Source organism: Heterodontus francisci, chromosome 3, assembly GCF_036365525.1.
Source record: "Heterodontus francisci isolate sHetFra1 chromosome 3, sHetFra1.hap1, whole genome shotgun sequence".
Taxonomy (NCBI): Eukaryota; Metazoa; Chordata; class Chondrichthyes; order Heterodontiformes; family Heterodontidae; genus Heterodontus; species Heterodontus francisci.
Genome location: NC_090373.1, coordinates 94,830,563 through 94,851,247, shown reverse-complemented (window position 1 = coordinate 94,851,247; position 20,685 = coordinate 94,830,563). Strand labels below are relative to the sequence as shown.

Sequence of the window (20,685 nt, the reverse complement as noted above, 5' to 3'; positions counted from 1 at the left end):
GCACAGGCATCAATAGTGAGACAAAGAATGTGGAGGATTCACGAGAGACCAGATTTGGAGGAGCACAGATTTTTTGAACGATTGTAGGGTTGGAGGTTACAGAAGTAGGGAGGGACGAGGCCCTCTCGTGTTGCTTCTCCTAATTCCTATCTCAACCTACAGCTCTGCCTCTTTACTCTTACCAGGCTCAGCTACCCTCAGTGCCTCTCTTTGCTTTCTCTCATGAGCCCATTGAGACTCCTGCTGCTGCCAACATGAGCAGCAATCCCAGCTGCCCCATCCTCCTATCTCACCAACCTTCCTTCCCCAAGTGCCTGCTGGGGGCTAACCTCACCTACATTCTTCCCATCCTGCATGCAGTATTGCTGCTGCGACTACTGGTGAGCAATCACCACCTGATGGTGCATTCCCTTTGTTTTTTTTTAAGGTACACTGTTCAGTTATGTTTATTATATTATTGTTCTTGTGTTAATTTGTCATTGAAAATATTTCAAAATGAACTGTTAAATTAATTTTTAGGTTGAAAATATAAAAGCTTTTAAGGCACTGGCACTTTGTTCGTGGACGGCAAAGAAAGAGAACCATTTGAATTTCTCAAAAGATGACGTCATCAATGTTCTGGAACAGCAGGATAACTGGTGGTTCGGAGAGGTTCGTGGTGGAAAGGGCTGGTTTCCCAGGTCGTATGTCAGGGTTATCACTGAGCATGCACAGCCACAGCCATCAGTAGAGTAAGTTCTTACTTGTGTTGATGTCTATTACTGGCATGGCAGTTAAATCAGGCAGTTGGTAATGTGAGCTACAATTGTGTGACTGTGCAGTTCTTGACAATTTTATTCTATTTTAAGCTCCTCTGTTCTATGCAAAATTTGTCAGGCTATAATTATACAGTATCCCAGGAGGGCACAGTTGTCTTATGACTAGTTTACATAAATAGTTTCCATTATAAGTGGGATATAGGAACCTAGAATGGAAGTACAAAAATAATAAAAGGATATATGTCTTGAAAATGGGGCTGAATTATGTCCTGGTTCAATTATTCCCCACTCTCTAACCCTACATCACTGAGGACTACACTTGGGCCGGAATTTTATTTTTGTCAGACAGGAACCATCCGCTGACTGAAAAGTCAGTGGCAATCCCGCCTCCGCCTGGCCTAGGGATCCGGACTGCATTTTACGGTCTCCAGGCCCTTAATCGGTTTGAGGCGGGACTTCCACCTGCTTGAGGCAGGAAGTCCCACCTAATAGAGCTGCCGGCCAATCAGCGGGCCGGCAGCTCTTATTCCCAGCAATGCCACCGTGAGTGGTGGCTACTGCTTGGACTGCACCTAGCATCAACAAGAAGAGGAAGGACACCCTGGGAAAAGGTAAGTTTTTGGGACCTTGCCGGGGTTGATCGGTCGGGCCCCAGCAAGGCAATGGTGGTCGATTGGAGGAAAGGGGTGTGTTGGGTGTCGGGGGTGGTTGGGGCATCGGGCGGGGCCCTCTGTCGGGGACAGGGTGCCTGATCAGGAGGGCACGACCCCCATGCCATCAGAAAGCCGCCTATCTTTGTCAGGTGACTTTTCTCAGGCCTGGGCTGTCTGACCGGCCAAGGGTAAAATCCCTATGGCAGTGGGCGGAGGTTCATAAGTGGACCTTAACTTGATTGGCCTGGGCTCTGCGGGCCAGTTTTCGCCGCTACTGCCCCATGTAAAATGGTAGCAGAGACAGGAGTCTGGAAGGGCTCCTCAAGCCTCCCACTCCATTTTACGCCCCGCCACCAACCTGCTGTTTGGGGAGGGTGTAAAATTTCGGCCTTAGTCTTGATTTCCCATGTGCAATGCCTCAGTTGATCAATTAATGAATAATTATTTTTGAATAGTCTTTTTTGAATTCTTTTGTAAAATGTGGCCCTTTGTTAGTTGTTAAAAATATGTTCAGTTCCATGCCAAATAGCAAATTATTTGCACTGTTGAACTTGTCAATAACTTTTGTCAACAGATCAGAACCTATTTATGCTTCAGTGAACAAGAGCTCCAGCCCAGTCTCCCAACCAGTAGAAGGTAAAACTCCTCTAATAGCTTTTTATGTCTCCAAGATTAACTTAACAGGACATTCTATGCATCAGTATGAATGAAGTGTAACTGCCAGCAAAATAGATTTTTCAGAAATACCGATGTACTTGAGGATAATGCTAGCTTTGCCAATGATTACCTCCAAATGCTGTCCTGGCCAATCTACTATTTTTCACCCTCCATAAACTTGTGTTCATTCAAAACTCTGCTGCCCGTATCTGAACTTCCACCAAGTCCTGTTTGCCAGTTACCCCTGTGCTTGCTGACCTACACTGGCTCCTGGTGGGACAATATGTCAGTTTTAAAATCCTCATCCTCATTTTCAAATCCCTTCACGGCCTTACCCCTCTCTATATCTGTAACCTCCTCTAGCCCATACAAGCTTTAAAGATCTCTGCACTCCTCCAAGGCATCTTGCACATCAATTTCAGTCACTCCACCATTGGTGCTGCACTTTCAGCTGCCTTGGCCCTAAGCTATGGAATTTCCTCCCTAAACCTCTCTGCCTCTCTTCTCTCCTCCTTTAAGATGCTCCTTAAAATCCAACTTTTTGATCAAGCTTTTGATCATCTGTCCTGATATCTCCTTCTGTGGCTTGGGGTCAATATTTTTATTGATCACACTCTTGTTTAAGCACCTTGGGATATTTGCTACATTAAAGACGCTATGTATAGACAAGTCGGTGTTCTTCTTAAATAACCGTGTTGAAGATAGTGTGGCTCAAATAAAAGAATAATTAATACCCTATTTATTTCCTTAAAGAAATTCAATTTTTTTTTATATTCGTTGGTGGGATGAGAGTGTCACTGGCTGGGCCAGCATTTATTGCCCGTCCCTAATTGCCCTTGAACTGAGTGGCTTGCTAGGCCATTTCAGAGGGCATCTAAGAGTCAACCACATTGCTCTGGGTTTGGAGTCATATGTAGGCCAGACCAGATAAGGACAACAGATTTTCTTCCCTAAAGGACATTAGCGAACCAGATGGGTTTTTACAACAATCGACAATTTATTTATTTTTTATTTATTTATTTAGAGATACAGCACTGAAACAGGCCCTTCGGCCCACCGATTTTGTGCCGACCAACAACCATCCATTTGTACTAACCCTACAGTAATCCCATATTCCCTACCACATGCCTACACTAGGGGCAATTTACAGTGGCCAATTTTACCTATCACCTGCAAGTCTTTGGCTGTGGGAGGAAACCGGAGCACCCGGCGAAAACCCATGCGGTCACAGGGAGAACTTGCAAACCCCACACAGGCAGTACCCAGAATCGAACCCGGGTCCCTGGAGCTGTGAGGCTGCGGTGCTAACCACTGCGCCACTGTGCCGCCCATTATGGTTTCATGGCCATCATTAGACTAGCTTTTTAGTTCCAGATTTATTAATTGAATTCAAATTTCGCCATCTGTCATGGTGGGATTCGAATCCATGTCCCCAGAGCACTAGCCTGGGCCTCTGGATTACTCGTCCACTATATTACCACTACGCCACCGGCTCCCGAGCAATCTTGTCAGAAGTGGGGTCAATATGGCAGCAGTGGTTAACTAATTAGGCCCATTCAGGGATCAAATGGGGGGTATAGTTATGGCACTGCCGTGATTTCCCAATGGCAGACAGCCTTCTCGATGACACTGGAGTTTAGCAGGTAAATGGAGTCAGCCCCCTGGCAGCAGGCCAGAGGGCCATCGGTGCCTCTTAATCGCCCCAACATGGAGCTGTTGGGACGAGAGGGCCACAGCCACAAGCCATCCTGAGGAGGGATTCCCCCTCCACATTGATGACCTGACAACTGTGGCCCTGTTTGATTTTTAGAATGCTGCAGGGCACCTCCATGTTGAGGCGGCTTTGCTGTCTCCTGCCTGCCTCAGCAGCGTCCTCCTCTCCCAGCGTGGATGCCAGCTGCCCCAAACTTTGGGCCCTCTGATTGGGCCTCTTGCCTTGCCAACCTGTCCGCCATCCATAATTGTATGGTGAATGCGAAGGTGGGGTCGGAACCTGCATTTGTTCCTGATTGCATAAAATTTTCAAAGGCGCTGATTCCGGCCATTATTTCTGCTGTGTGATCCCAGGAGGGGCAAGGGAATAGTCACAGAGAAGAGGTTGATAAAGTGGAAAAGCACTATATCCTGGCAATTGTTGGAAGTGGAAACCTGGGAACAAGTAACTTGCTTGTCCTCAAAGAGAAGTACAGATGCATTGTACAAAGGAGAGCAAGTGAACAAAAATTGTTTCACTGTGAGTAGGGGGAACAGAGCAAAGTGTAAGGTTAGGTTAGCTGATTGGATGATGAGTCTGTCAATTTAGCTGTTTGAAAAGAATATGTGCATGCATCCTTTTTTTAGTTCATAGAAATTTCACAGATGTGGCATCCATCCATTGTGTTAATAATTTTGCATTTTTTTTTGCTAGAGTATGTTGCACTATATCCGTATGAAAGTGCTGAAACTGGAGATTTAACTTTCATGGAGGGTGAGATAGTTCTGGTCACTAAGAAGGAAGGTGAATGGTGGACAGGAGTTATTGACGATAGAACAGGCGTCTTTCCTTCGAATTACGTCAAACCAAAGGATCCAGATGTAAGTTTACAGCTGTACTATTTGTGTTTCATGATTGCTTAATATGCAGTATTTTTCACTGAAATGCAGTATGTTTGTAAAATAAGGTTTCCATTATTTTAGTGGGTTGAAAAACATACATTGGATGAGTTTAGGTGAACAGAAGTTTTTTTTTAAAGTATGCAGTAGGTTACACAATCTTAATTGTTTTGCGTACTCTTTGTAGCTTCTCTTTTTTTAAAGAGGATGCACCCTTTTTTATTTGGCCTCCACCCTTAATAAATCTTGCTTCAGATCAGATATCTTTGTGCCCAAGAGGATAGGATAGACATGCCAACCTCCTGCATCACCAATATCACTCCTGTCATCTGTTTAGTTAAGTTACCATACAGAGGATAGCCCTTATTTTGGAACATTTCACAAAAACTTAATGCCACCAACAAAGTTGGCATCCTACTTACAATCGACTAATGAAGGCTATCAATGAATATTAAGAGCATGGTTCCAGGACTGATTTGAGGAGAATTCCACTGGGGCAGGCTGCCCCATTACTCTCAAAAGCAGCGCTTTAAAGTTTAAATTTCTTACTTCTGATGGTGCTTTCAGGATAGGGAAAGGGACAATAGATGGGAAGAGTCACACTCGCATGTCCAGTTACAGGGGCATTGCCAAGAGCCTTGGAGCAGGCTATGTTGTTGCTTCCTCCAGTAACAGGGCATCATATCAGGCAGCAGAAGGAGAGTGAGAAAAGTTACCAGAAAAAGGGAAGGCTGACCTATCCCCATGGAAAGAAAATTCTGTTTAATTCTAACTGCTGTTTCTTTGATCAGGGGTCAAGTAGTTCGGGAAGAGCAGGAACATTAAACAAGAAGCCAGGTATTTCTGCTTTGTGTTCATTCTGCAAAGTTTTACTGATATTTAAGAATATGAGAAACATTGCTATCACTAAAGTTCTCATTATTGAAGTTTGATTAGGTACTTGTTATTTATTTGATGTCTTAAGACATCATTTGGAAATAGTAAACTTGTGGTTTAATAAAAATAGATTTTCCTAAAGGAGGGAAAACCCTAAGGGAAAGAATTTTTTTATTGTTTAAATTACTCTTCCATCATCTGTCTATGTAAAGGCAGCATATAATGTGGAAAGGTCTCAGCTGACTGTATCATGATTTTATTAGTGGTTGCACCTGTGCCAGCAATTTGCATATTACTGCACAGTTAAAAATATTTTCCACTTAGGATGGAATGAAGTATGTAATGTCAAAAGATTTTTAAATTAGCCAGATTGACTATAATGTTCTCTTGGAGGTTTTCATTGTAACTGCTTTAATATTTTCTCAGAAATTGCTCAGGTGACCTCAGCTTACAGTGCAACAGGTACCGAGCAGCTCAGCCTCATCCCAGGCCAGTTGATACTTATTCTGAAGAAAAATGCCACTGGGTGGTGGCAGGGTGAGCTACAGGTAAGCATTTTAATTATGTTAGTTCTTCTACAATAAGCATGGACGAGCACAAAAAAAATCAGTTGCTATTATTACAAGCTCTGTGCGTTATGGTAGCAAAGAGAGAAATAAAAATGAATGTGCAACTGTGATAGTTTTCTTCTAATTTCTGTTGTGTCAAGCTATAAATAAAATATTCTTGATTTATGGGGGGAAAATCAAAAGTGGAAATACCTCCAGGGAAACAGAATCCGATACTAGGACTTCCCAATTGGAGACATGTTTTTTCATGAGTCTAGGGTGGGTATGGTCATCAGATTCTGTCTGATGCTATTGCTGCTTTCCTTTAGGGTGTTCTATTTTTGAATTGGACAGTTTCTTAAAAAAAATTTTTTTTAATTCTATGCATGTGCAATTTAAACACGTGCTTCATAATGGCTCTGTGGGTAATTGAGTCTAGCATGTGTCCATTGCACTTCAATCATTATATTGTTTCTAGTGTAGGAAAGGTAGACAAACAAATTTCTCTGCAGCACCTGTGGAAGAGACTGTCGCTCTAGAATTGGCCTTTATAGCCACTCCAGGCGCCGCTTCACAAACCACTGACCACCTCCAGGCGCGTATCCATTGTCTCTCGAGATAAGGAGGCCCAAAAGAGTGTAGGTAAGGTAGTTCCTAAACTTTGAGGACAGGCATAAAGGAAATAATACTAAAGGGGGAAATAACATATGCATTTCACAGTGGAACAGCAAACATGGACATGGTGGTCATTTAAAAAGATGAATAATGAAGGGGGCTAATGTGTGATTGGTAAGGCAGCATTTAGAATGTGATGTGGAATTTTTGGCAGTCTACGTCTGGGGGGCATTTACAAACCAGTTGACCTCTCTTTGCTTCACTAAATCATGTTGGCCCAATCAGTCAACTATTTGGCTCCAGTGCTAAGTGTGATATTTCTGTTGAATGGGTGGCATTTAGTTTCGTTTATTTTTGGCTTGTGTATATTAATGCCACTGTCAGGTACCATGTGTATGCTCTCGCAGCCAGGGGAAAGTCACATATTTTGCAGGAAGAAAACAAAAAGGAAAGTTGCAACGGTAAATAGGTTTGTAATTGAAGTGGTTTGAGTCTGGCTTTTTCTGGAAGATTGTAAGTTTTACTCTCAAGGGTGCTTATCATGTGTACTTTCTTGGCTGACTTCATGTCATTTTAAGCTCTTGGATGGTGCACCATCTTTTGCAAAGGAAAGGAACTACAGCAAAATAAGGGTGAAATTAAATTGTGGCATATTGCCTGAGACATTGAGCATTTTGAGAAATATATTTCATTCCATTACTTGTTTTCATCTTTTTTTTGTTCTGCAGGCCAGAGGTAAAAAACGTCAAAAAGGATGGTTTCCTGCGAGCCATGTCAAGCTGCTTGGGCAAAGTAGTGGAAAATCCACTCCTGCTCCAACTTCAGGTGAGCAGAATAATTTTTCTAGTGGCTTAGTGTGTGATTTTGTTTCCGTAATGGTTTAAGACCTTGGATTTGAAAAGTAGTACTTCATCCCAGTGAAGGAAGACATCAACTTTAGATGTCTTAAAAGTGTTAACTCATTCACAGAGCTGTTGAGTTTCTGTTTCTGAGAGAGAAAGAATTTGGATTTGTATAGCACCTTTCCCATCCCCAGGATGCCCCCTAGTGCTTTACTGCCAATGAAGTTCTTTGAATTGTAGTCACTGTTGTAATCATAGAATGATACAGTGCAGAAGGAGGCCATTCTCCCCAGCATGCCTGTGCCAGCTCTTTGAAAGAGCTATTCAGTTAGTCCCACTACCCTGTTCTTTCCCCATAGCTCTGCAGTTGTTTCCCCTTCAAGTATATATCCAATTTCCTTTTAAAATTTACCATTGAATCTGCTTTCACTACCCTTTCAGGCAGTACATTACCGATCACAACAACTTGCTGTGTATTTTTCCCCCTCGTGTCCCCTTTTTTTGCCAATTATTTTGAATCTGTGTCCTCTGGTTATCAAACCTTCTTCCACTCAAAACAGTTTCTCCTTATTTACTCTATAAATAAATACCCTCCATGATTTTGAACACCTCTGTTTAATCTCACTTTAACCTTTTTTGCTCTAAGGAGATCAATCCCAGTTTCTCCTAGTCTCTCTACATAACTGGATTACTATTCCAGTTATATAACCACTATCCATCCCTAATTGCCTTGAGAAGATGGTGGTAGTTCCTGTGATGGGATAAGGGAGGGAATTCAAGGTTATTAACCTAGCAATATGATGAACAATAGGGTTAATCACTTTAACTATATACACATTATGTAGCTAGACTGCTGAAGATATTGAGTATGTTGTTTTTAAAATTTGTGAATAAAGAACATAAGAAATAGGAGCAGGAGTAGGCCATTTGGCCCCTCGAGCCTGCTCTGCCATTTAATAAGATCATGGCTGATCTGTTTTTGCATTGTGCCTCATAATTATTTGAAAACCTTCTGCTGATCCTATTTATGTTTCTAATTCTTAGACTATGGTAGCCCTTGCAATTTTGTTTGTCTTTTACCTTTTTGTGTGTCTAATTTGTCTCTGCATGTGTACAATTATGTATACGTACACAGACACACACACTCTCACTCTCTTTGACAAACTCACTCACTTGATTTCAAATGTTTTTTTTCTCCCAGTCTGTCAGGTCATAGCTATATATGACTACACTGCCGTGAACGATGACGAACTCAGTTTCTCTAAAGGGCAGCTCATTAATGTGCTAAACAGGGATGATCCTGATTGGTGGCAGGGAGAACTGAATGGAATAAATGGCTTATTCCCTTCCAATTATGTCAAGATAACCACAGACTCCGATCCAAGTCAGCAATGTAAGTAATGAAAAGCTATTCAAATATTATCCTTCAGAGTTGAGACAAGTACTGGAACAATACATTTTAAATATTTTGCTGATCAATTGTGACCGTGTTCTGGTAGAGCCAGGTAAGGGGTAAAAGGCCACTGTGGTGACCTGGAGTGAATACAAATTTAATCTGATGAGCCAAGTGTTATTAGCCTTTTTTTAAAAAAATCAAAAAACAAGGTTCAGTTTTCATTCTGTTGCCCTGTGGCCAACCTGTCTTTGAAGCTAAGATAAAAAGAAAAAATTGTAAATGCTGGAAATTTAGTATAAAAACAAAAGACGTTAGATATACAACAGGCCCATCAGCAAGTATAAACAGAAAATTTGATTGCGGATCAGCGGTGTGAAGTAAAACATACAGGTTCAGTTTATAGTCATTGGCAAAAGTTAATGGTCACAATAAAACATATTGTGCTGAAAAATGGTCTATTTGTGCTGACATTCTTGGAGCAAAATCTAGAATGATGCAATTAATAGTAATCAGAAACTAAAGGAAATGCAGCTACAATATAAAAATGTTAACCCAGTACAAATGGAAAATATATCCAAAGAAGGATCAAGGAAGTTAGAATAGAGATAAATAAACCAGTCCTGCTTATGGAACTTGCACCAGCAAATGATCAGTCTGAATCAATTCAATAAGAATGAATTGAGGTTGATTCTTAATTATAGCTATTTAATGAGCTGTCAAGTTGACAGGCTGTTCTGGTAAGTTTCATTTTGCAAGCAATAATTTAATTTTCTAATATCAAAGTCTTTGTAATCTGTATTGATAAAATGAGTTTAAATTCCTGTAGGGATCCAAATAAAATTCACTTATTTCCACCCCCTCGTGGCCTAGTGTCATTACCTGGTGTATTACTAAAGTATACAGACCAGAAATCCTTGTTTCAAATCCACAGCCTGTGCTGAGGCACATCAGCTATGCAACAGTTGGGACATCACCATTAACCTCAGTGCTCTGAGCTAAAGAAAGGAAAAATCAGCAGGGATTCTTGTACCTGAATGCTATCCAGTTACTTCTATCACAATAGATATTGGTTGCAAGTGGGATTTGACTCAGCTCTGGTCCCATATGTGATTTGAGAACCTCACTGTCTTGGCTCACAGTACTCATGAAGCCATACCACAGCAGGGGTCAGTGACTTCGGAAGGAAATGTTGGGCTGGGGGTAAAATGTCATTTACCTCTGTTTCAGAAATATATGGCTTCAAAATTAGGTTTTTAAATTGTGATTTTTTGATTAGGTAAGTCCTCTTCCAGTTCACACCACCTCTGAAATCAAGCAGAGTTGAGGGAGTATGTCTAATGTGATTGAAACGTAATCACTTCTGACACTGAATCAAACAGGTATTGTGGCCAGGCCTGAATCCCAGCCATCACTTCCTTTTCGTCACTGCACATCTGCTGAAGAAGTAGGATTGCCATTTTATTTTGCTCCACAAATTTTTAGAGGAGATTTTTTAAATCCTGACTGCTGCATACTATTCCCTTGAGTGAGAAGGCAGCCTGTACCTGCTCCCAGGCTGGTGTCAAGTCTCTTGTTAACTGTCACTGTGATTTGCTTGCATTTTTTAAGTCTAATAAAAATAGGAAGTAGGTAATTTTTAAGTTAGAGATTTCAAAAATTAAAGCAGCAGATTTTATCTCAAGAATAATCATGTTTACCAGGATGGACTAGCAACTTGAATAGGAACACAAGATCAGGAGTAGGCCATTCAGCCCCTCGAGCCTGTTCACCATTCAATTAGATCATGGCTGATCTGCATCTTAATTTTATTTACCTGCCTTGGTACCATAGCCTTTAATACCCTTGCCTAAAAAAAATCAGTCAGTTTTGAAATTTTCAATTGACCTAGCCTCACTGCTTTTTGAGGGAGAGAGTTCTAGATTTCTACCACCCTTTGTGTGAAGAATTGTTTTCTGACTCTTAGTTTCACAACTCTTTTCTCTGCTGCAATTAGTGCTGATCAACAAAATGCTTAAGTTCATTTCCAACTAGATATGTCAACTTTCATCCACTTAGTTTTAAATTTTTATCAATATTATAATTTTTCTTCAGTAGCTTGGTTGGTAAATGTACTACCTGTGCCATACAGACCAGGAGGCTCTGAAATTTAATACCTGATTTATGCTGAGTTAGTTGATCTTGGTTTGGCTGGCAATAGGGACACTACAATTGACCAAAATACTCTTGGGCTAGGGAAGAGGGAGAGAGAAGTCTGAGCTCCAGCTCCTTGTTGCTATCGAGTGACTCCTGCTGGGAACGTCAGATGTGTGGACTTCGCGTGAGGACAGGATTGAGCTCAGTTGTGGTGTTGCCCCACCCGACCCTCCTCCAACGTTGAGTAGCCTGTTGACACTCTCTGTTTGGGCTCACATGAAGAGTGCTCATTCGGGTGAAGAATCAGCTGGCATCCAGCACTCAGAAAGCATACCCCAAGAAGAATCAAGAATTTCAGGAGAGCAGGAGGAAAGAACAATGTTTCAGTATAATTCAAGAGACAAAGTGAGAAATGGAGAAAAAAATCCTAACTATTGATATCTTTAAAACAATATTGTTTTGGCAAAAGCACTGTATATCAAATTAATCCAGTGCCTTGTTCTGTTAACAAGGACTCGTAACTGATAAGATGGAAGATAAAGTTTTTTTGGTCTCGAGCTGTACCATTCTATTCCTCATTTCAGCATCAGGTTTGGTATCTAAAAATGACTTAAAGCACACTGTGAAAACAATATGATATTAAACTGTTTTATAAATGGATTATGTAATTTTATACCAATGTCCCTTAAAAAATATTTCAGAAATATTTAAAACTTATGGAAACATCTAAATATATAAAATTTTAAGATGATTTTGCCTTGGTCATCATTCCTTAATTGTTGAATTTTTGCTTGACCCTTCTTTCTGACACAAAACTGTATACATCTTTGAAATTTCATTTATTGTCCATAGTTACTGTGGCTTTCTTCCTATTCCTCTACCTTTTCATCTGTAAATGTGTTCTGTTTTCTTATTTTTGTTTCCTCATTTTTTTTAGGACCGTATTGTCTTCTTCTCAAAGTCAGAGTATGAAAGCCCTCAAAGAGACCCACTATCCCCAGTTTCACTGCAGGGTGGACGCTGGGCATACGCATACAGTCTTGATCATATGAATGCCGCATGATTAATCCTACTTATTATTAAATATTGCAGAAAACAGATCCAATAATATCTATCTTATTTTGTTTATAGGGCTTTCAGTTATTTGGTTAATTAGGTAACCTCATGTGATCTTAACACGTTAGCTACTCAGCGAACAGTTAACCAAATGGACTTCCCACATTAGTACAATCTTTGCGTGTAATTGGGACCAGCAACTTTGAGATCTTGTGATTATTCACCTTTTACACAGCTGTGGAAAGGTGGAAAATGCAGTGGTGGTCTTAAAATATGTTGCTCCTGATCACATTTACAGGTAAAGATGTCAAAAGTTTGCTTTTTCAAATGACCTGAGGTTTTTTCCCCTGCCCCTGAAAGTGAAAGCCCTATTGTATTTCACAAGTCGGTTTGAAGGAAGGATAGTGGGTCTTTCTGTGGCTTTCTGTTCTTTTACCGCCAGTGTTCCTGTGCTTTCTTATCCCATCATTCAGACAATTTAGACCTTGTGCAATCATTGGAATAATGTATCTTGTAAGATAGGCCTTCCTTGCTCCTGAGTGAAATGTTGTCACAAAAAGACCCACTATTAGCATTAATGGTAACTATTTGAAATGTACATGTTTGTGCTTGCCCTGTCCTGATGAAACCTTTTTAACTCTTCGACCCATTAAAGCCTATTTGGACACCCACCTCAAGTTCAGTGACTGGAGACCATGGCCAAATGTTTTATTCCAACTGCTCTTTTTGACCATTCAGTCATTTTGTCTATTGAACCGCTATATTGACATCTCCAATGCAGTGGCACATATATGGAGATTTCTCCATAATTTGGAATTGATCTCTGGACTAAACAGTATTAGTGAGAAAGCCTCCGTGGCAGTGTTACTTATAACATGGCATATGGACCACTCCTTGGTCCTTTACTCTTTTATCTGTGATCATTTTCTGCTCCCTACATGCCTGGGAATCTATTCCTGTTCCCTCCTCAGCTGTGCAAAACTGAGCCGGGTTTCAGGGCTATCTGTCTCCTTCTGCTGTCCAATGAGAGAAAACAAAGGGATGCTATTAGGAGGCAAGGCTACCTCAACATGCATAGATCAAAAGAAAATAACATAATACTACAGATTTTGTTTACCTTTTCCTTGCCCAATTTGTGTGGGGAAATACCTGGCCTCAATTGAGTAACTGCCTCGGTGATGCATTTGAATTTAAGCTCACAGGTTCCATCACCCCATGGTGCAGTATGTTAGTACATTCCTGAGAGTGCCACCTCAAGCATAACAATGCTGAGAGTTGCAGTCCTCAATAAAAGTTAGTAAAAGAAAACTCCTCTCTGGGTTAAAGAGTTATAAGGTTCTTGGGTAATGTGTGAATCTGTTGCTATGTAACAAGGTGGGAGAAACTCCTTCAGAATCTATTTTCTGAGAATAGTCTGTTGAAGACTAATTGAAGAGAGTTTTTAAAAAGATCGTCTAATTATCAGTTGTATTAAGAACATTCATAGACTTAATGTATCCTAGCATGCTTTCTTTTTTTTAATTCTTCATCGAGTTGGGTCGCTGGAACAAGCAGACAAATGTTTATTTTGCACCTTCATAGAACTAGTGTGTCTTTTAGATAGTCCAAAGGTGGTGGTGTATATTGTGAGAGGTTTTCTAGCACTGTATACGTAAGCCCTCAAAACCTCAGAGCTCACATCTTTGGATTGATTTTATCATCACAAAGTGGAGGCCTCAGACTTTGAAAGCTTACACATTGTAGAAAAAAGGAAATGTAATATGACATTTGTTTTGTATTATGTGTATATTTTTATTAAAACTAGCAGATGAAACACCATTTAGATAAATTGTTGGTTTTATGTTTAGATAATGCAATGCGTAAAATTATTGTTAAAGCTGCACTGTCATATGATTTTATTTTTTGCCTTCCCTGTAAATCACATTTGAAATAGAATTTACTTTGAAAGGTGATTCTTTCCATTGGGACTTAAGATTAGTAGTGTATGTGCCCTTTTACCTGAACTCTGGTTTACTAATAGAAGTTGGAGGTGAAGAGCAGATCTCAGTTTTGTAAGTGCAGAAACTGTACACTTGCCATTGTTGGTTCCCTCTCGAAAAAATCTTGAAGACATATCCTTTTATTTCAAACCTGATTTATTTACAGCAAAGTTATTCCAGGTAGAAAATGTAATTGTGGGCAATGCAGCTTTAAACTAAGATGGATAGTTTGACCAGGTAGGCTAGACTTCAGTTTTGGTCAAGTTAGTTCATCTTTGCTAAGAAGTATAAGATATCATTTCCAGCAAAGGTTAAACCAATCTAGCAAAATGATAAACATATAGTTTTCCTCAGTATTAAATCATAGTATTGAATACCATGAGAGTACTGCATATGTAATATAAGATTTTCTATTAAGTATTAGCATGAACATTGAAACATAGCTTTACAACTATGCAAGCACGGTGGTATCTTGTTATTACTGTGGGTGCAAAGATTATAAATGCTGCTTATAATGAGATTTGCACAAAACAGGAAATGCCGTGTACTATACTAGTGATGATTAAATCAAAGACAAGCTGGAATTTTGTTAAGAGATTTGCTTACAAGAAGAAATTGCTTCCATCAGATCGACATGTAAATGGACTTGGTGTATATGCATTTATCACTATTGTACTATGCAAGTTTTCATTAAATATATAAATTTGAGGGTACGGAGTGTGAATTCTCTGTTTTGTCTACATTTAAAGAAACAACTTGATTGAGTTTTGTATTTTTCTCATTTATTGGCCTTTTTCTAATTACATGCACAGGCTCTCATTTGTGTACAAATACAGATTGTACTGTTACTGCTGTTTAAAAGATACAAAAATTATTATGTGGCATTGTCTATTAGCTCAGAGCATTTTTAAATTTATAGCCAGTTGATTGGGCTGCAAGGGGAGGGTGCAGTGCAGCTACCAGCCAGAGTTGTTGGCAACTCATCCACAAGCTTCTCCAGGACGAACTCAGTAATCAGGCTAAAATAAAAGCAAAATACTGCAGATGCTGGACATCTGAAATAAAAACAGTAAATGCTGGAAATACTCAGCAGGTCAGGCAGCATCTGTGGAGAGAGAAGCAGAGTTAACGTTTCAGGTCTGTGACTTTTCTGATAACCAGTACTGATGAAAGGTCACAGACCTGAAACGTTAACTCTGCTTCTCTCTCCACAGATGCTGCCTTGACCTGCTGAGTATTTCCAGCACTTTCTTTTTTTATTTCAGTATTCAGGCTGCCTGAAAGTCTAAGAAATGCACATAAATAAATGGCCGCAAACAGCAAAAGCATGGGTATTCCACCTACCTAATGTGCATTAGATGAATCTATTGACTAACATATTTGGTACAATTGATAAACTTAGTTATAGACCTACAATTGACACAACATGCTAGGACAAGTAATCAGTTTACTTTATCTAGGTCACGTAGATATTTCAAAACTTTTATGGACTCAAACAAGGTAGGAACTTGCTTGTATTTACAATTTTAGCCAAACTACAAGAATGATCTATGATCAAGTAAGGTTCAGTTCATTGTAATATAGCAACTTTTTAATAAGTTTCCTGAGAAGTTGCTGGAATGAATCCTCACAGCTGTTAGATCTGCTTTTTACAGACTGGGCAACTCTGCGGTTCTAAGTCCAATGGTTTACCTGACAAGAACTAATCTGTTTGACCGAATCTTGGACAGAAAACTCATAATAACAGAATTGAACACCCTTTGACAGAGCGAATTACAAAATTGAGAAGGACAATTCATATGGCTAATATCTAATATTCAGTTGTCCACAAGGGTGGACAAAATACAATGATAAATATTTCCCATTTGTGGGAATTTGCAAGCAGGGTATGCTTTTATACAAGCTTGATTCTGGTACTAATGTCCATGCAGAAAATGATTTTACCATATGAGAATTAATTCCACATTTTCCTAGGATTTGTATACAAATATTTTATTTTAACTTTCGCCACATAGTAATTAAGTTATATCTATATTCTTATGAAAGTATGCACATTTAAAGGAGGTTAATAGGCTTTTACAATTACCATATATACATATAGTTTACACACTGGAAGAAGTTATTGGGTGGTGGGATATCTTAGTTGCTGCGCTCCTGGCACTCCCAACCTAGGTGTCTAATAGGCAAACTTGTATGGTATCTGATGTGTTTTCTGGCATCCTGAAGGCTTGGACAGAAATGAATTACTTTTGAAATGCAATCACTGTTGTTACAAGGCAAATTCAGTAGGCAATTTGCAAATAGCAAAGTCCCAAAATGAGATTATTAGTCAGTTAATCTCTTTTTAGTGGTATTGGTTGAGGGAAGAATGTTGGCCAGGACACTGAGAGAACTCCTGCTCTTCAAAATATCCATTAGAATAGAGAGACGGGGCTTGGGTTTAACTTTTCATTCAAATCACAACACCTCTAACAATACAGCACTCCCTCAGTTATGCGCTGATGGTCAGCCTAAATTCCTGGGGCTGGATTTTGTTCTTCCCCAGGCATCGGGTTCCGGGAAGGTGGGGTGGGTGGGCCTGAAGTTGCCTACGAGAGAGGACTGCCACACGTCCCGATGCTGGGAGGGCCTGGCCTGATATTACTGGTGGTGGCGAGGCCTCTTGGCAGCGGCGCCGGCCCACTGCTCAGCGACGGGATCCCAATTTGAATATTTAAATAAATTAAAATCAATTAATCAATGAAACTCACATTGCCGCCTGATGTCCCGCTGCGATCTTTGGCCCAGCGGCCGGCACTCCTGGGCCTTGGGATCCCCATCTGGGGAAATGAGGTGCCACGCTGGTGGGGACTGGGGAGCAGGAGGGTTTATCAGTGCGGGGGGTTGGGGAGAGGGGGCACAGGGTCAAATTAATGTCATTGGTGTAGGGGATGGTGGGAAGGTTTGGAGTTGAAAGTTTGGGTGGTGGGGGGCGAGTGGTGGAAGGTCATTTTGTAAAGGTGTTTTGTGGGGGGGGGGGGGAAGGGCAAATAATTTATTTGTTATTGGGCGGGTGGGAGAGGGGCAAAAGTTTTTATTCACTTCACAGACAGCTGACGCCATTGCCGGTGACGGACAGTCCACCCCCTCCATCTGATTGGGGGAGGTGATGTGGGGAGTGCAGGTGGGTGGCCCGCCCTGACTATATAAATGAGCTGCTGCACGGAAGATAGTGGCAGTTCTGTGACTTGTGAGCCACCATTTTTTCACATGCTGCCAATAATTCAGCCCCTGGATTGGGACTTGAGCTCATGACTTTCTAGTTCAGAGGCAGGAGTGCTACCAACTGAGCCAAGCTGACAAATAGAAAGTATTTTGTGATTGGAATTATAAAATCTACAGACATTTTCTTCCAATGTTGCAAAATACAATCCCATCTCTAGCAACGTGGAAAGGAGGAGGTTGGAATTACTTTTCCTACCCTTTAAGAAACAGTAATAATTTAAATTCTACAAGTGCTTATTTAAAAATAAAATTGAGCTTTATAAAAGGAGAAATAATGTTATATATTGACTATATTCTGATGTCCAGTGAACTTGTTATTTAATTATAGAAACATTTGGTTCAGTAAACCTTCAACATTCCGTTGCCATGGCAGCTCTTTATCATTTTACTCCCAAGTCGTCATCATTTCTTCATATCACTTAAAAGCCTTGCATCCAAAGTAATTATCTATCACCCTTTTAAATAAAACTTGATTGATTCCACATCTCTGACCTTAACCTTTTGTGTGAAGACATTTTTTTGCGGATTCACTTTAAACAGCTTAGTTGTAATTTCAAAATCGGTGTAAGCTTCAGAAGGTAGCATAACTAAAACCCATGTGGTACTCAAAGGTCAGGTCTTACCCATCTAACTGCAGGAATATATTACATATCTCCCTTCAAACTAGCTTTTAATGACTTGCACATTCCCAAATCCTTTAGTTCATCTATTTCCCCATATAGTCCTTACGCAGCTAGATTATATTTCCCAGTTGCTGCTGTTCTGTCCAAAGTTTACTATCTCACACTTGCTGATAAATTTATCTGTCATTGATTCACTTACTTTTCTGGATTTTTTTTTTTTTACTAAGTTCCTTTATAAACTTGAATATACACCCACCTGTTCCTGAATCCAGGAGATTTATGTGTTGCATGCACAGCTGGGGGGCAGTCTTAGATCCTTGTAGGAAATCGCTTATCACTTCGAACAAGTGATTGTCGCTTCTACTTGATCTTGATGACTCCTACCTCTCAACTAATGTCTTATCCACGCCACAAGGTTGACTCTTAATTTCATGCACCTTTATTTTAGCTAGTAATCTTGTCTGTTTAATCTTCAAATACTTTTTCAAAATCCTTATATATGAAATTCATTGATCCTTCTTTATTTACCATCTCACTGACACTTAAAGAACTCTGTTTAACATCTCCTTCTTTGGCTGTGTGTCAAATTTTGCCTGATTTATGCTGCTTTCAAGCACTTTCGGATGTTTTATGACATTAAAGGTGCTGTATAAATGCAAGTTTTTTTTGTTGGGTCAATCGGTCATAAACTACCTTTCCCAGAACCCGGCTGACTCTTTCTAATTATCTTAAAATTCCAAGCCCGTATTCATTTCTGTCCCTGGTTGGCGATGGTGCATTTTCTCTTCTCGTCCTATCCACAGCCTTTGACCATCATCCTCCAGTGCTTCTGCTCTATTTGCCAGCTCAGTGAGACTGTCCTTGCTTGATTCCACTCTTACCCATCAAAAGGTTTTTATAAAATTCATTTTATTGGATGTGGACGTCATTGGCCAGGCCAGCATTTATTGCCCATCCCTAATTGTCCATGGGAAGGTGGTGATGAGTTGCCTTCTTGAACTGCTGTAGTTCATGTGGGGTACGTACACCCACAGTGCTATTAGGAAGGGACTTCCAGGATTTTGACGCAGTGACAGTGAAGGAACGGCGATATAGTTCCAAGTCAGGATGGTGTGTGACTTGGAGGGGAACTTGCAGGTGGTGGTGTTCCCACGCATCTACTGTCCTGTCCTTCTAGGTGGTAAAGATCACGGGTTTGGAAGGTGCTGCCTGAGTAGCCTTTGTCCGTTGCTGCAGTGCATCTTGTAGGTGGTACACACTGCTGCTACTGCGCATTGGTGGTGGTGGAGGGAGTGAATGTTTGTGCACAGGCACCAATCAAATGGGCTGCTTTGTCCCGGATGGTGTTGAGCTTCTTAAGTGTTGTTGGAGCTGCACTCATCCAGGCAAGTGGAGAGTATTCCATCACACTCCTGATTTGTGCCTTGTAGATGGTGTACTGGCTTTGGGGAGTCAGGCGGTGAGTTACTTGCCGCAGGAGTCCTAGCCTCTGACCCGCTCTTGTAGCCACGGTATTTATATGGCTACTCCAGTTAGTTTTCTGGTCAATGGTAACCCCCAGGATGTTGATAGTGGGGGATTCAGCGATCGTAACGCTGTTGAATGTCATGGGGAGATGGTTAGATTCACTCTTGTTGGAGATGGTCATTGCCTGGCACTTGTGTGGTGCGAATGTTATTTGCCACTTATCAGCCCAAGCCTGGATATGGTCCAGGTCTAGCTGCATTTCTACACGGGCCGCTTCAGTATCCGACGAGTCACGAATGGTGCTGAACATTGTGCAATCATCAGCGAACATCCCCTTGGGTAGCCAGAACTTCTCCAGCAATGGTTTCTCCTTCTGCCCTACATGTTACCTCTGGAGCTTCCCAACGATCTATCCTTGGCCCACTCCATTCCTTATATATGGGCTGCTCCTTGTCGACATCAAGTGCAGACTACGGGCTGGATTTTAAAGCCCCTCCGCCATCGGGGACATTAGTGGTGGGGCAATGAAGATCGGTGCAGCGGAGGCCCGCCACCGACGGCGACAGGCCCCATGCCGATCTTGGCGGTGGTGTTGAGGCCTCGTGGCAGCCAATCCACCGCTCTGTGACGGGACCCCCATTTAAATATGTAAACTAATTTACATACCTGATTTAATGAAGGTCCTTTTGTCTCCTAAATTGCCGCACCGATCTTCATTCGGGCAGCCGACGATGCCGTGCCTTTAAATCCCCGTTTGGGGAAACGTGGCGCAACACCTGTGGGGAAGGGGAGGAGGATTTTTTCTCTCCGCAGGAGGGGGAGGAGTGAGGTTAAAATGATGCGGATTGGTCGGAGGGGGTGATGGGAAGGGGTAATGGGTGGAGGGGGGAAAGGGCAAATTCTCAGTATTCGCATTCTGGGGAGGGGGAAATGCAGCCCCTCATGTCTGCTTCCACACATACTGACAACACCCATCTCTACTGCTCCGACATCTTCCTACGTACTGCTACAAGTCACAGACTTTCTACACTGACGAGAAGCAGTGTATTTCCTTTTTTTAATTGCCAAGTTTTTCCCTTTGCCCACCTCCTCTTTTGAAGGTGCTAACTCTTGCTTGGAGTGCTAGATTCTCTCTGATACCTTGCCCAAGTGACCATTCTTCATGTGTGGCCTAGACAGTAAGTGTTCCTAGGCCATTTTACATTTGGGCAGATCATAGCTGACCT

General features: G+C 41.1%; 1 protein-coding gene across 1 annotated transcript in view; it reads left to right on the top strand.

The window, feature by feature from the left end:
• The window catches only part of LOC137358614 (intersectin-2-like), a 113,072-nt gene that overhangs the window by 28,797 nt on the left and 63,590 nt on the right, over window positions 1-20,685 (top strand). The window contains exons 9-15 of the mRNA XM_068024686.1: window positions 520-731; window positions 1,986-2,047; window positions 4,476-4,642; window positions 5,452-5,497; window positions 5,963-6,084; window positions 7,428-7,524; window positions 8,743-8,934. Of these exons, the coding sequence (XP_067880787.1) occupies window positions 520-731; window positions 1,986-2,047; window positions 4,476-4,642; window positions 5,452-5,497; window positions 5,963-6,084; window positions 7,428-7,524; window positions 8,743-8,934 (898 nt within the window). The remainder of the gene's footprint in view (window positions 1-519; window positions 732-1,985; window positions 2,048-4,475; window positions 4,643-5,451; window positions 5,498-5,962; window positions 6,085-7,427; window positions 7,525-8,742; window positions 8,935-20,685) is intronic.